This window comes from Chaetodon auriga, chromosome 16 (genome assembly GCF_051107435.1).
Source record: "Chaetodon auriga isolate fChaAug3 chromosome 16, fChaAug3.hap1, whole genome shotgun sequence".
Lineage (NCBI taxonomy): Eukaryota > Metazoa > Chordata > Actinopteri > Chaetodontiformes > Chaetodontidae > Chaetodon > Chaetodon auriga.
Window position 1 is genome coordinate 3,109,602 of NC_135089.1, and position 15,254 is coordinate 3,124,855.

At 46.1% G+C, this 15,254-nt stretch overlaps 2 protein-coding genes across 2 annotated transcripts; both read left to right on the forward strand.

Moving 5' to 3' along the window:
* Positions 1-2: 2 nt before the first annotated feature.
* On the forward strand, positions 3-8,317 carry grna (granulin a). The gene is made up of 14 exons (XM_076753372.1): positions 3-72; positions 563-703; positions 1,539-1,676; positions 1,785-1,913; positions 2,383-2,464; positions 3,171-3,277; positions 3,445-3,598; positions 3,686-3,808; positions 3,972-4,066; positions 4,164-4,400; positions 5,050-5,430; positions 5,899-6,135; positions 6,299-6,541; positions 7,438-8,317. The coding sequence occupies exons 2-14, from the start codon at positions 563-565 to the stop codon at positions 7,579-7,581; spliced, it is 2,211 nt and encodes a 736-aa protein (XP_076609487.1). The 5' UTR covers positions 3-72; the 3' UTR covers positions 7,582-8,317.
* A 767-nt stretch (positions 8,318-9,084) lies between these two features.
* rundc1 (RUN domain containing 1) lies at positions 9,085-15,000 on the forward strand. The gene is made up of 5 exons (XM_076752506.1): positions 9,085-9,661; positions 10,863-11,021; positions 11,439-11,637; positions 11,746-11,841; positions 12,097-15,000. The coding sequence occupies exons 1-5, from the start codon at positions 9,275-9,277 to the stop codon at positions 12,957-12,959; spliced, it is 1,704 nt and encodes a 567-aa protein (XP_076608621.1). The 5' UTR covers positions 9,085-9,274; the 3' UTR covers positions 12,960-15,000.
* The last annotated feature ends 254 nt before the right edge of the window (positions 15,001-15,254 follow it).

Sequence of the window (15,254 nt, forward strand, 5' to 3'; positions counted from 1 at the left end):
AGGTCTGTGTTACTTTCAGGTCAGACACTGAACATCTGACTGCTCACTACAGCTCTTCTGTCTTTAACCAAGGTAAGAACCAAATGCACTTCTTTTGTCCTCAGAATCTGAAAATGCTCAGAAAATCACTGCTTTGAGTGAATTTTAAAAGATGTTTCACAGTGATTCACACACATTTGTAGCAGACAACTACTTTCACTTTCTGAATGCTTTTAATATTTTATGATGTAAATCATAATCCTCTTGTATACAGTGTCCACAGTTTATTCTGACAAGCCTAGATTTTTAGACAGAAGGCTTTTCCTTTTTCACACGCAAGTTAAACGAAACTGAAAGTGAGTTAATTTATTTTATATAAAGTCCTAGCTTGCTTATTCATCCCGAAATTAATTTAAAACACACTTCTAAATGAAGCATAATAAGTCAGAAAATAAGTGCAGATAGAGTTTAGTCTCAGAGTTTATTAGAAATGTTGTTTTTGTGCGACTTTCGTTTATGATGGGGAGTGGGAAGGGGGATTCCACATGCGCCTCCATCACTGTGCATCTCCCCCTGTGTGCAGATGCAGAGGTGGGCTGTGATCTGTTGGGCTCTCCTGGCTCTGGTTGGTGCAGATGAGTGTCCAGATGGAGGAAGATGTGAAGACGGTCAGACCTGCTGCAACGACCCGGCCAATGGCTATGAATGCTGCCCGTTTGATCAGGTAGACGTGGTTTTACTGCAAGTTCTGCACCACGGTTTGCCTCAGAAGGTTCACTTCTGCTAAGCTGGAAGAAACGAATCACAGTTATTGTACCTGCTGTAACTGACGAGCTTTTGTAGGAATTTGTAACTTCAGCATCTTCTAGGTTTTGTCATGTTGGCCACTTTGAATCCTAATTTCCCCTAAATTGCAAACAACTCATCACTTTTTCTCTGCTGCACCTTAACATGAAAAACCTGACTTGAAATTTTAAAGAAAACAGAGATTTAACCTCCCAGGACCACATTTTGGGTTGTCTAGACCACAGTACAAAATTTTGCTCATCGAGGGCCTGTTGTCCACATGCGAGGACATTATACTGCTAATAATAATGATATAATTAATTATATAATAGTATCAGTAACTGCCATCTTGGCTTTGTGATCGAGATACTTCTAATACTTCATTTATTTAAATGTATCAAAGTATAACTTAATGTATTGTATTAATATCAAGTGTTGATCCTGATGTTTAGAAAGGTAAATGTCTATATCACAATTAATGTATGTCACGTTATAACACAGATGCAGATCGCCTAACGCCAGCAAAGTCGCAGTACTTCAGCTTAAATAGGATTCTTTGTCACTTGTTCGTCACGTAGTTACACGTACACAAGATAACGATTCACTTGTGCTCTAAAATACAAAGAATTGAGGCTGCACAGTGGTACCATTCATACTCAGTGGTGTTTTACTACTTCGTGGATCAGATAGAAGCCACGGCTTCATGTAGTCAGTGTGATAGCACTTTTAAAACTTTGTTAGTCAAAGTGCTCGTACTGCTGCCGTCCTCGCAGGCTGAGTGCTGTGGCGATCACGTGCATTGCTGCCCTGCGGAAACAATCTGCGATGCAGCCTCGTCCAGCTGTGTGAACGCCACTGTGTCCGTCCCCTGGGTGGAAAGAGCTTCTGCTGATCAACCCAGACTCTCTAAAGTAAGAGCAGCAGACATCTGTCGCTTCCATGATTAAATACCGACCAAGAGGTGTTGAAGGTGAGCGCCTGCTGTAACATCAGTCCCCTCTCACGCCTTGTCCGTGCAGTCCTTCAGGATGATCAAGACATACATGGGGGAGGAAGACGACAACATCTGTCCCGATCAGTCGCGATGTCCTCCTGAGTTTTCCTGCCTGAAGGCCTTGACCAGGTTTGGCTGCTGTCCCCTCGCTCAGGTAATCAAACCGTGTTCAACACAGATATGACATTTTAAACATCGATATATGATCTAATAATAGGTGCAGTTATCAGGAAAATGACCACACAAACCATATCGACTAATTGGATTTTAAGGTTTTCTTTCCAGAATATTGCTACAAAGTCATTTAAGAGTACACACAGTGATACTGGAGGTGCTATGACTGCGTATGTTATGCAAAACTGAGACTTGCTTTCTTGAGACTTCCTGTCACAAAAAGGATCTTTGCCTGTTTGGTTGACAAACTCTGCTGTTTCACTTCACTGAAGACAGCAAATACACTGGAACTGATTCCTGTTTGTAATGCAGTTAAAAATGAACCCTTGTTTCTTTGTAAGAATATTAATTTATGAATTGTAGAGTGTTTTCAGGGGAATTCATAAGACATTTGGACACACGGCATTCATTAAGTGAATTGTTCTGAATGGTTTCCTGACCCTTCACAGGGGGTCTCCTGCTCTGATGGGAAACATTGCTGTCCTGAGGGCCACCAGTGCAGCGCAGACAGCCGCTCCTGCATCAAAACAGGTGAAACTTATCATCTTACTGCTAGACAGGTGGAAAGACATGCGGGACTCGCTGGCTGAGCCCGAAACTGGTGTGAATCCTGTCTGCAGCGACCACTTTGTGTCAATGGGCCACAAATCAGACAAGAAACATGACAGGGAGTTCACCAGGGGTCCGTTCTCGGGCTCTTTTCTTTGCTCCTGCGAGTTCCCTTTATGGAAGACAACAGAATCTCTTTCCATAATTATGCAGAGAAGACTTATATAACAATAGCACCAGGTGACTATGGTCCCAAACAACATCACTTTAAGATAGATCAAGAATTAAAGGACTTCTGTCTCGATTTAAGAAAGACTTGTCCATGCACCTGCATCTGATTCAGAGAACTGACTTTAAAATACTACTGTTGCACTAAATTTGTGATCCGCTTCAAACCTGGATGGTGTGGGTTCAGGTCTGTCCCCAGAGTCTTAACACATGCAGCACATATCTGGAACAAACCTGATTCAGGTTCTTTTAAATGAAGGCTGAAAACCTTCCTGGATGTCACTGACCTTTATTGAATTAAATTTGGGACTATTTCCTCACATCCCGCCCTTCAACTGTTCATTTTATTCTCCTGTTTTCAATTTTAGCTCATTTTCAGCTCTTATTATTTTTTCTTCTTTCTCGTCTCCTTTTGTTCTGAATCAACTTGTCTCACCTAATGCTGTCTTGCTGGTTGCAGAGCTCGTGACTACGGTTCTGTGCAACGACGGAGTGTCGGAGTGTCCAGATGGAAACACCTGCTGTGAGACCTCAGAGGGCCAGTGGGCATGCTGTCCGCTGCCAAAGGTAAAAAAAATGGCAGCTTTGAAATGCTAATGTCACTCTACACTATAAGTGAGATTATGAATGGGGAAAAGTCAAATGATGGATTTACATGTCCTGCCTCGATGTCCAGTTATCCTCACTTCATGGTGTCTTATCGTGTGGTTCTGTGGTGATACTCCATCTGTCAGGCTGTGTGCTGCGAGGATAAGGTGCACTGCTGTCCTCAAGGGAGCACATGCGATGTTGGGAACTTCAAATGTATTTCCTCATCGACCAACAAAGAGATGCCAATGTGGGCCAAATTCCCTGCTCGGATCAGAGCGGAGTGGGAGAACCAGAAAGGTCAGGTTTTTGTCTTGCTGTAAACTTCCTCATTTTGATTAATCATCGCTTAAATCTGCAGCCTGAACCGTGTGTTTCCACTGTCAGAGGGTGAGCAAGTCACAGCAGAGACCGTTGATGAGGGCGGCTCAGAAAAATCCCCTGAAGTCACATCAGTTCCTCCTTCAGAGGGGGAAGTCTCGACGTCATCTGTCACCAGGGCAGCTGCAGGTGAAACATTCATCATGCATCAAATTATGAAGAGCAAGCACAAAAACCGATCAGCAGGATAATGTTACACCCGAGCTGCCCCAGTGACGTGTTTCATGCACTGCTGTGACGTGCATGAGGGCAGATTTCATTGGGAAATGTTAACGGTGGTATTTTTTTCCAGGCGATGTCCCCTGCGACGACAAGTCAGCCTGTCCGGATAACACCACATGCTGTAAAACCCCAGAAGGCGAATGGTCTTGCTGTCCTCTACCAGAGGTACGGCTTTGGCGGCCATTATCCAAACGGTCCTGCTCTGATGTCAGAGGTGCTGCCAGCTCTTTAATGTTCTTGCCGTCTTTCTGATCATCCCCAGGCTGTTTGTTGTGAAGATTTACTCCACTGCTGCCCACATGGTAAGAAATGTAATCTGGTTGCCATGACGTGCGATGACGACACGGGCTCTGTGCCGTGGGTCACGAAGATACCCACAATCCCCCGGCAGAGCGTTCAGGTGGGGGATGTTGCGTGTGATTCCACCTTCAGTTGTCCTGATGAAACCACCTGCTGCAAGAACAAAACGGGCGGCTGGGCCTGCTGTCCTCTACCTCAGGTAAACACAGAGGAACGCACAATCGCTTCAGACTGCGCTTCCCAAAATCACCTGGCGATCCCCTGCGATGGTGGCCGTCAGTGCTCGTGCTAAACAGAGTTTTAACAATGTGAATCATGTTGGTCAACATTTTGGGAAATGCTCTCATTAGCTTTCCGATTTAGACAAGAAAATTGATGTCCCTACAATGTCTGAAGATAAATCTGAAGCTACCACTAGCTGGTTAGCTAAGGTTAGCATGAAGGGCTAGCTTAGCTTAGTATAATGGAGGGAACGGGGTTTTCTTGGGTTCTTGTACAGCTTAAACAAACAGCATGAGCCATGTCAGTTAATGAGCTTTTGAGATGTTGGTCGGTGGAATTTGTTGCCTTTGGAGAGAGCCAGGCTAGCTGTTTCCAGTCTTTATGCTAAGCTAAGCTAATCAGCAGCTAGCTGTAGCCTTATCATACGGACTTAAAGTCGTATCACTCTTCTCATCTAAACCTCAGCAAGAAAGCAAATGACCAGTCATACATCAAACAGAGCATTTCAGCTGATTATTTTCCCACGTTGCGTTTGTCTGCACTTGGCTGACAGTTCTCTCTCGTCATGCAAAGTCATGTTTCCGCCTGTCACTGACTGAAAGCACTCCTGTCATTTTGTTCAAAAGGCGGTCTGCTGCAGCGACCACGAACACTGCTGCCCCGCTGGCACCACCTGTGACGAGGCCAGCCTCTCCTGTCAGGGCAGCTCAGGCTCAACGCCCATGAAAGAGAAGATATCTGCATTTGCCACAGAGGCGCCGACTACGGTGGCGACCACAACCCAAACAGAAGCCACAAGCACACAGCAAACCGTGGAGGAGAATGAGCAGCCTGAGGCGGACGAGGGGACGACAGATGAGGAGGAGGAGAGTGAGGACGACCAAGAGGAGGAGAATAAAGAAATGGAGGGCAGCGTTCAGTGTGACGCCCAAACCAGCTGCCCTCAGGCCACCACCTGCTGCTACATGACCTCATCTCACAGGTGGGGCTGTTGCCCGCTGCCACAGGTGAGCGCTGCTTCTTCACCGCGTCACTGACCTCCAGTAACAAGATTTACTTTAACACCACGTATTTAGACTTTATAAGCAGTATATAAACATTGTGATGTAGTTGGAAGCAGATATAAGACCACAGTGGTGTTAAAAAAACATTTATTCAGTGTTTATGTGCTACACTGCAAACAACTGACAAGCATCACTTTCCCCAAGAGACAGCTGACAGTTTTATCATTACTGTTCATGGTGATGCACTTCCTCTTCTGTAGTGGCACCTGTGTTCTCTTCTGTGTGAACTCACTGGTGGAGTTCCTTCAGGCTGTCACTCTGAAGTTACAGATTAATTAATGCGCCTCTACTTGCAACCGATCGCTTCGCCGCTGGTGTTTCTCATTATTCTATGTTTACTGATTTGAAAGAAGAACTGGAAAACAGGATGGGCGAAGTGAAAGTCGCACTTCCTCTCTTGCTTCTCCACAGGCCGTGTGCTGTGCTGATGGGAACCACTGCTGTCCCGCCCACTACCAGTGCAGCGAGCGTGAGACCTCGTGTGTCAAAGGAGAAGTGGTGATCCCGTGGTACACCAAGCTCCCAGCCACCACCAGCATCCAGGCTGATCCCAGCGGTGTGCCGTGCGACACTGAGAAACAGTGCCCTGACCACACCACCTGCTGCCGGCTGGTCACGGGCGAGTGGGGCTGCTGCCCGCTGGAGGATGTGAGCGCTGCGTGTGTGTGTGTGTGTGTGTGTGTAGAGATTACTGAGAGGAGTGCAGCTACTTTGACATGAAAATATAAGACACGCTATCAGTACACACTATGGTTGTCAGGGTTTGCTTATGTAAAATAAGAAGCTAACCTCGTGCATGCTGTGTCTGCAGGCTGTGTGCTGCCCAGATAAGCAGCACTGCTGCCCCCACGGTTACACCTGTGACACCGCCTCCAACTCCTGCCAGAAGCTCATCATGCTGCAGGTGGAGACTGTCCCACTAACCCCGGTGTATCTGCCTGAACATCAAGCCCCGCTCAGAGACGTCCCGTGTGACGAGCACACCAGCTGCGCAGACGGGCAGACCTGCTGCAGGACGTCTGCGACTGCATGGGGCTGCTGTCCGTATGCTGATGTACGTAATCTGTGACAACTTTAAAAGAATAGTTCGACATTTTTGTGAGCACTCTTACTTGCTTTCTTGCTGAGAGTTAGACAAGAGGATTGGTTAGCTGGTTAGCTTAGCTTAGCTTAGCTTAGCTTAGCTTAGCACAAAGACTGAAAATGGGGAAACAGCTAGCCTGATATCTTAAGGTCATAAAATCCACCTACCAGCAGCTCTAAAGCTCCGTAATGAACTTCTTATGCAGCGTTTATTTAAACAGCAATGCTAACAGTTTCCCCGTGTTTCCAGTCTTTGTGCTAAGCTAAGCTAACTGGCTGCTAGCTGTAGCTTCATATTTACCATACAGACATGAGAACGGCATCAATGTTCTGATCTAATTCTCAGCAAGTGAGTGTCAAGCTGTCAATGAAGATTCTTGATGTTTCCTAAATTAGGTAGAAAATATTCACTTCATTTTTTTTGTTTTGACAATATTGTTTAAAGGTTTCTTGTCCTGGTTCAAAAGCAGCCAAAGCTTATTTTAAGTAGTTTGTTTCTGTGGTGGAAAGTAATCAAATGTCGCACTTGATTGTGATGCATTCTTACATATTAAACAGCATTTAAAGTAGCTACAATTAGCTTCAACTCCACCAGCTGCAGTGAAAGTATCCCGCTTACGTATTCATCACATTTAATAATCCAGTAATTCTGCATAACGTGGATGGAAAGCAAGAGTCACATTTATGTGCACTTCTGACACAAAGAAGTCCAAACAGTACTTTTAGAAATGTGAGACGTTCAGGTTGTTATTTACCTGTAATGCTTTTATTGCAGTATTGTTGCTTCACGGTAACTAAAGCACCTGATTGTTTCCTCCTCCAACGGTTGAACGTGTTGCATACCTTCCTTCCTCTGTCCTCCCACAGGCGGTGTGCTGCAGCGACATGCGACACTGCTGTCCCGCCGGCTACACCTGTACTGCAGGTGGAGACTGCACCCAGAACAGCAGTCTTCAGTGGCACAGCTGGCACGTCTTCCTCGCCAACAAGAAGAGAGCTCTTATACTTTGAAAACATCTCTCCTGCACTGTCATTTGTGTCTGCAAGCACTGCACTAATGAAAAGGGATTTTACGATGATTGTTTAATGCTGTTTGGGACACTGTGAATTTGATTTTCACTTGGTGTTGTGATGTTCTGTGATCTTTGAGTTACATGCAACAAGTTCAGTTCTGACATGCTGTTGTGATAATGTTCATGAGTCAGATGAGTCAGATAGATCCTTGTTATTCTTAGTACGTACTTTGCTGCTTGAAACTCGGCTCCAACCGTAAAAGAATGAGCTGAAACACTCCACCGGTCTCCACACAACACTCGCTTTTGTTCACTGTCACTCGGCTGTTACTGTACATTCTGCTTCAGCTGCCTCATGCTGCAAAGTGCACTTCTCTACCACTAATCAGTCACAATTTGGGGCATTAACAATTAGTAATTTATCTTTTATCATTTTGATTATGACAAACATGAACTACTGCCTGCTCCACATCCTGAATCAGTAAATCAGGTTTATTTAGATGTTTTTGTGGCATCATCTGTAACAAGTTCTGACTTTGTCATCTTCCGAAACTGATGGGTTAAAATCAAAACTGTGTTAATTTTGTGCATTTTACTGTCACTTGTGATCATTTAACAAACACCATGAGGCAAACATGGAGAAATACACGCTTGGTGCTGCTTCATTTCGTGAGGAGTCAGAGGGTTTTCTACGTATTCCATTAAACTAATAAACAAGATTTGATGTTACAACATTACAGCTTGTCATCATTTATTCTAGGAGCACTGTAGTGAGGTGTCTGTGGGTGAAAGGCTCAAAAGAAGACTTCATTAAGGCCAATTTACACCTGTTACATAAAGCAGGTGCGCAGAAACTTAATGTCAAATGATGATAAAATCATGCCTGTTTTTCCGGATCTTTACTTCCGGGATGGAATTCCACTTTTTAGGCTGACGTCGCGCTGTTTGAGCCGTTTGGACGTCAGGCTTTGTTTAGTGACTTCGGATTGTTATTTGGGTTTATCCTCCCCTTTGTGAGCAGTAAAGCTCGGTAGGTGTAGATATCGACACTTCCGATTATACAATTCAAAATAAAAGCCGATAATTACGTTTAATTTTACGCACTACACAACAAATAATTGGGTGTACTTTCACGTAGCTCAAATACCTAAAACTTAAATAAGCTTTTAACATTCTTTTCTCCTCTGAATGCAGGAGACAGACGTGTTTTCAGAAATGTAAATGAATATACAGTACATTACACAGCGGTAGGATGTAACTGAGTATTACATTTTTCTGATTTGATTCTGTTTCCACTTTGTTTAATTTTTCAATGCAGGAATTTTACTACTAATCAAGTTTTTTTTATTGTGGTATTGATACTTTTATTTATCTAAGGATCATAAAACCGACCACATAATAAGCTGCTCAAGAGTTACAATTTCCCATTTTAAATTGGTAATATGGATGCTTTTATTCTGACGAAAACCGTGCCATACTTCCGGTATTTCCTCGCTGCGTAAAGTGAGTTTGACGCGTCTCCGCTTTGACGTATGAATCATCCTTCCCAAGATGGCGATGCACCTGTTTCCTCGGTGCTGATCGTGAACCGTGTTGTCGTCTGCGCAGCAGGAGAAAACGAAGCATCGGGAACAAAGTGTTGATAAAGTGGCGACGAAGACAAACAGCTGGAGTGAACTCCGTCATCCAAAATGTCCACAGAGGAGCTGTCAGCCTCGGACAGCGAGGCTGTCTTGGCCGGCGCAGGGGAGCGATGGGCACCGGTGGGCGCTGTGGCCAGTCCCGAGGATGAGAGCGGGAGCGGGACCGCCGGCCAGCCGCCGCAGAGGTGCTCGTCCACGGAGGAGGAAATGGCCGTGAGGCTGGAGAAGCTGGAGGAGGAGCAGGACTTGCTGAACTCCTCGCTCCTCGCCCTCACCTCGCACTTCGCTCAGGTTCAGTTCCGCCTGAAGCAGATCGTCCACGCTCAGAGCGAAGAGAAGGAGAGGATGCTGGCCGAGCTGGAGGAGTTCGCCTTCAGGGGCTGCCCGCATGTGGTGGGCTGCAGAGCTCAGGACGCCAAGCAGCTGGAGAACTCGGTGAGGTTTCTGGATTTATGGAGCCACCAAGATCCCGCACACACACCGTCCTGCGCGCACACACACACACACACACACACACACACACACACACACACACACACACACACACACACCGTCCTGCACACACACCTCTTTTGACACCTGCCAATCAAGTGATGGAGGGCCCTTAATTCAGTTATTCTTATTTTGGATCCCTATTACATCACCACGTAGATTTGGACTGTAATTACTCCGCTTTTCTATTTCCATCCATGGCCACAGGTGTGAGATTAACAGTGTGTGTGTGTGTGTGTGTGTGTGATAAACAGATTCGTTAGCGGAAAGAAAATAAACTGATAAAAACTTATTTTTGAGGCAGAAGTGAACAACATTCCCGTCGTCCAGCGTTCTTTGGTTCATGTGTTGGTTTCCTGCATATTTTGTGGTTTTATTCTTCAAGTCTCACGCAGGGATTTAGACAGTTGCGACTGATATTTTTCACTATTTTCTGACTTTTTTAAACCACTAATAATTGATGAATTGAGTGGTTAGCTGCAGGTTCAGTCAGCATTCAGCTGTCAGTCATGCAGAGACTTCACAGAGACATTTAACAATCAATCACACACTGATCTGCAGCAGGACACCTAGATTTCTCGTTGAAGCTCATTACAGCGCCGTGTTGCGTCACGCTCGAGGCTGCTGCGCCCACCTCTGTTTGCTCCCACAGATCTCTTATCTCCATTGGAAAAAGCTGCTTCCTGCTGCGAGTGTGTGAGTCAGAGGCTGCAGGTTCAATGAAGGCCTGCAGCAGATCTGTTTAATAAAGGTTTCTGTGTGCACTGCGGCGGTGAAGCCGCCGGCTTTGTTCCTGCCGTTGTTGACTCCCTGCCTCTTTACATTTAGTCCTCGGCCTCACCTCTTCATGTTTAGCAGCTCTTGCCCGTCTTATTCTCCACCCTAAAGGTCTTTTTATGTCATTTCTCCCTTGTTGCATGCTTTACTTGCAGGGGGATCTGGTGAGTATGATACCCGGTGTCTCTCTGAGAGTTTGCTTTGTGTGTTTCTGTGTAAATGTTGTGAGCGTGACTCCGTGCAGTCTTAAATATTGATGTTGGCGTCGGTATGGTGAATTGTCCCTCACGCTGTTCGCTGTGGTTTTGTGGTCACTCGGCGCTCTCTGTCTGTGGAAATGAAACTGATGGTGTGTTTCTCCCGTCAGAGTGAGAGGGAGAAGAGGGAGCGCCTGGAGGCTCAGAGGGAAAAGCAGAAGGATCTCATTTTCCAGCTGAAGACACAGCTGGATGATCTGGAGCGCTTCGCCTATCAGGAGGGCAGCTACGACTCGCTGCCGCAGTCTGTCGTCATGGAGAGGCAGAAGGTGGGAAACCATGTGACACTCGCCACCTGATGACGTGTCATACCGGCTGCAGGTCGTCTGACCAGCCGTGAATCCCCAGACTAACCTACTGCTCGTTTTCATAGAGAAAGTGATGATTAAAACAAGGCAAATGAGAAGCCCGACAGGTGTAATCTGCAGGTTTGTGTCAAACCCGAATGATCAGGACTTGTTGAGCACACAGCGTCATGTTTGCCTGTTTCAGATCAGGTGACACAAGTCAAACGCCTGCTCCTTGAATGCTCCGGGCTTTAGTCTTAGATAATATGCAGTTAGCTTGTGAATGCAGCGTTGATGATGGAGCTTCTCACGAACACAAAACACTCCTAGAAATCTACAACTGCAGACTCCACCTGTGGGGAATCAGCGTTCACCTGCAGGCTGTGTTACGTGTTTCAGGTCATCATTGACGAGCTGATCAAGAAGTTGGATGTGAACCTTAACGAGGACATCGGGAACTTATCGCCCGAGGAGCTGAGACAGAGAGTGGACGCTGCCATCGCTCAGATCGTGAACCCAGCCAGGGTCAAAGAGCAGCTGGTGGAGCAGCTCAAGACCCAGATCAGAGACCTGGAGATGTTCATCAGCTTCATCCAGGGTACGGCCGCACAGTCCAAGCTGTCATTGAAGTGGATCCGAGGTTCGATGCCACACTTGTAATTTTCTTTATTGCTTTAATGAATGACTCTGCTTTTCCCTCCTAAAGATGAGGTGGGGAACCCTCTCTTATCTGATGGTGGACACACCCAGCAGCCGCGAGCAGCAGGGACCGATGCCAGAACTCCAGGAGCGAAGAAGAAAGGTCAGTTTCAAGAATGCAAGTAATGTTTGCAGTGATAAAACCAGGAGAGGCCTGACTCACAGCTCTGCGTCAGACACCTGTATGTCCGCCTGTTTTTGAACCATGTGTCAGAGTGAGTCGTGCGTCTTAAGCAGGCAGAAACTTCCAACAGACAAACCCAACCGATTATTACAGAGTGTGATCGTTAATGAGATTAATTCGATTGCTTCTGTCCAGTATAAATTTATTCCTCTGGTTCTCCACCTCTCGCTGCAGTGGACCCGGAGCAGGCGCAGAAGATGCGAGAGACCGGCCTTCAGCTGATCCAGAAAGCCCTCGCCGTGCTGCAAATCTTCGCCGCGAGCCAGTTTGGCTGCGCGCCGGGCCACGTTCCTCAGAGCATGTGGCCCCAGGAGTCGGCGGTGCAGGACTACGGGCCCCTGCTGCAGCGTCTGGAGGCAGCCGTGGACAAGGTGCGAGTGCTGGCCTCCTGCAGACAGCCCTCCCTCGAGCATGTCGTCAACTACACCAGCAACGCGGCTCTGGGACCTCGGGACGAGCTGACGGCCTCTGTGAGGAAGGAGCTGGCGCTTGCTCTGAAAGACTTGTTGGCTCACGGCCTCTTCTCGCCCTCCCAGACCATGAGCCTGGTGCTGGCGCCCATCTCCTGCCTGCTGCCTTACAGACCAGCTCCACAGACAATGCACCCGTGGGAGCTCTTTGTGAAATATTACCACTCCAAAAACGGGAAGGCCTTCGTGGAGTCACCGGCCCGCCAGCTCTCACAGTCCTTCAGCCTGCCAATAGGGGGCGGCCCGGTGACGGTCACCCCCAAACAGTCTCTGCTGTGGGCCGTTCACACTGTGCTGAAGGAGCACGGACGCTACAAACGAGGACCAGACACAGAGTTCAAAGCGCTGGTGTGCATGGCTCTGAACGAGCAGCGGCTGGTGTCGTGGCTCAACCTGCTCTGTAAGTCTGGGACTCTGATACACCCGCACTACCAGGCCTGGAGCTACATGGCCCAGACCGGCTTCGAAGGAGCCCTGCGAATCCTGGGCCGCATCAGCCACCTCAAATTCAACCTCCCAGTGGACCTGGCTGTTCGGCAGCTGAAGAATATAAAGGATGCTTTCTGAGGAGGGACCAAAAACACAACAAGTCCTGAATCTGTGTCAGAAATCAAGTATTTTCTCGGCTAAACTACACTGCTCTTACGTGGCATTCAGGACCAAAAGAATGACTTTGTGCCGTAAGTCTGTAACCTTATTAAAGGTTATTTAAGTAGCCACCCATCTGCAGTGCAAGTGTTCGATGTCTACAGTACATGCATGGATGATCACGCCGTGTGAGCTTCAGCCATAAGCAGCCATAACCTGCGTATCCCACTTTGTTTAAGATGCCAAAATGTCAAGATGACAGTGCCACTTGTACTGTGAACATGCCTTAGAATGGAGATCGAGATTACCTCATCTGTAGTGCAGCCTTCCTGACCTTTGCAGCCTTTGCGCTCATTCCCAGAGTTTCCATCAGAAAAACTTGATGCTGGTCCACGATTTCAGTGTCGCCACAGTCCGGTCAAACTTATCTGTGATCATGGACACTGTTTTCACATGTTTCTGTGTCTGAGTGACTAATGGGGACATGATTTAACCAGAAACAGCCGCTCTCACCAAAGCCACCAGACTCCATTTACAAAAACAGTCATTTTAGCATCGCAAAACACATTTCGTTGAAACGCGGCAGAAACAAATTGAAACTTGTGGTTCGTCTTTCCACTGTCCCAAAAATCACCACCAGCTGTGGTTTGGCAGAAATAAAATCTTAATTCACAGAGTTAAATGTGAAAATCATGAGAGCGTAGAGCCAGAGTATTTCACATCGAACTCAGGATTTATTTCCACCGGACAGATTTAACAAAGCGGTGATTAGCAGATGACCGAACCCTCCCCGCCCCCCCGTGACAGGGCCCTAACCTATGCAGCAAAGAGAGGCTGGACTTGTACAGTAGTCAGTACTGTAATGTGGTCCCACTTTGACAGTGGAGGAAGGAAAATAATGAGCAGAACACTTCTAGATACTGTGCTTCCACACAGTAACCAGGAGTGATGTACCGCTCCATCGTTCACAGCGACTTCTGCGATGGAGCTCATTATCGCAGCACGTTGGTTGATCGTGATGCTGAACAGCAGCACTCAGGTCAACTAGACATGAAAATGCCGTACAGCAGGCATCATGATGCACGGGGCAAACGTCAAGTGAAGTGTTGTGTGACATTATGCAGCTGTTATACGCTGTCAGCTCCATTTTAAAGCCACGCTGTTTATCTCTTCTTGCACGGTTGTTGAGGTGTGCGAACAGTTAGACCCTGTATGAACTGCTGCTTTTCTCCTGTTCAGGTGTACTTCAACTGAAATGATAATGTGTGATAAGGATTTATTTAAGGATGTGATGGCTCACATCTCATATGTGACATGATCGTAGGATAGAAAAGGTTCAGTTTCTCATTTGTTTTTATCTTCCTGAGACAGCCGAGTTGCACGTATGATATCCTGAAATTCTGAATGTACAAACCATAGATGCTATTAAACTGAGGTTAGTTTATATCTGCTGTATGTTTCCCTGCTGTTCATGGGATTAAACTTCAGTGTTCCTGGGCCCACGTGGATGTGTGAGTAGGCATGCTGATAAAAGATCACTGCGTTTTTATTTGCTGAGACGAAAATCTAATTCCATTAGTGCACCTGGAGACGCATTTTATCGTTTATTTTATGTTACTGTGTCAGTGGAAACTTTGTGTTCTGTTCGGGCAAGGTGTAGTAAATGTAATGCTTTATTTTGTTTCCTGTTTTCCCATTTTGTTGTGTTTTGTTCAACTTTTATGTTGTGATTTACGTAAAGAGACATTTTATTTATTTACTAGTCGTCATGTTTTGGCTCAGCGCTGAGGTCGAACATATCAGAAAACGTGTAGCTGCTGAACTTTAGTCGTTCAGTCTGGAAAAAAAAGACACTGACTCGTTTAAATTGTGCTATTTGTTCTATTTATTTCATTGCTTTAATCACAAAATATATAAATATATTGGGATATATGAATTGTGTTTATTTTTTGGTTTTTATCATGTTTAATGCATCCCTGCAGCTGTAAATGAATTAAACAAACCAAATGAACCACTGTGATGCTTATGAGTCCTCATCCTTTCAGTTTTAAAGACATTAGGAAACTACGGAACCCCCTGGTGTCAGGTGAGAAGAAAGCAGTTAATCCGTGCTAATGGTTTACAAACCGGTACGGTACCCTACATTCCGTACTCGCCGATGTGTAAAACAGTACGGTTCCGTTCCGCGGCGACGATCACCGTGTCTTGTACAAACAGAACATATATTTGAAACAAAGAAAAAATTAAAACTGAAAAAAAAAAAAAAAACGGTTC

Excerpts from the sequence above, each read along its gene's own strand:
- grna (XM_076753372.1), top strand. The coding sequence starts at position 563 with ATGCAGAGGTGGGCTGTGATCTGTTGGGCTCTCCTGGCTCTGGTTGGT. Across the intron at positions 1,677-1,784 it reads ATCAACCCAGACTCTCTAAA|TCCTTCAGGATGATCAAGAC; the intron begins GTAAGAGCAGCA and ends TTGTCCGTGCAG. Across the intron at positions 4,067-4,163 it reads CTTGCTGTCCTCTACCAGAG|GCTGTTTGTTGTGAAGATTT; the intron begins GTACGGCTTTGG and ends GATCATCCCCAG.
- rundc1 (XM_076752506.1), top strand. The coding sequence starts at position 9,275 with ATGTCCACAGAGGAGCTGTCAGCCTCGGACAGCGAGGCTGTCTTGGCC. Across the intron at positions 11,638-11,745 it reads GTTCATCAGCTTCATCCAGG|ATGAGGTGGGGAACCCTCTC; the intron begins GTACGGCCGCAC and ends TCCCTCCTAAAG. Across the intron at positions 11,842-12,096 it reads TCCAGGAGCGAAGAAGAAAG|TGGACCCGGAGCAGGCGCAG; the intron begins GTCAGTTTCAAG and ends CTCTCGCTGCAG.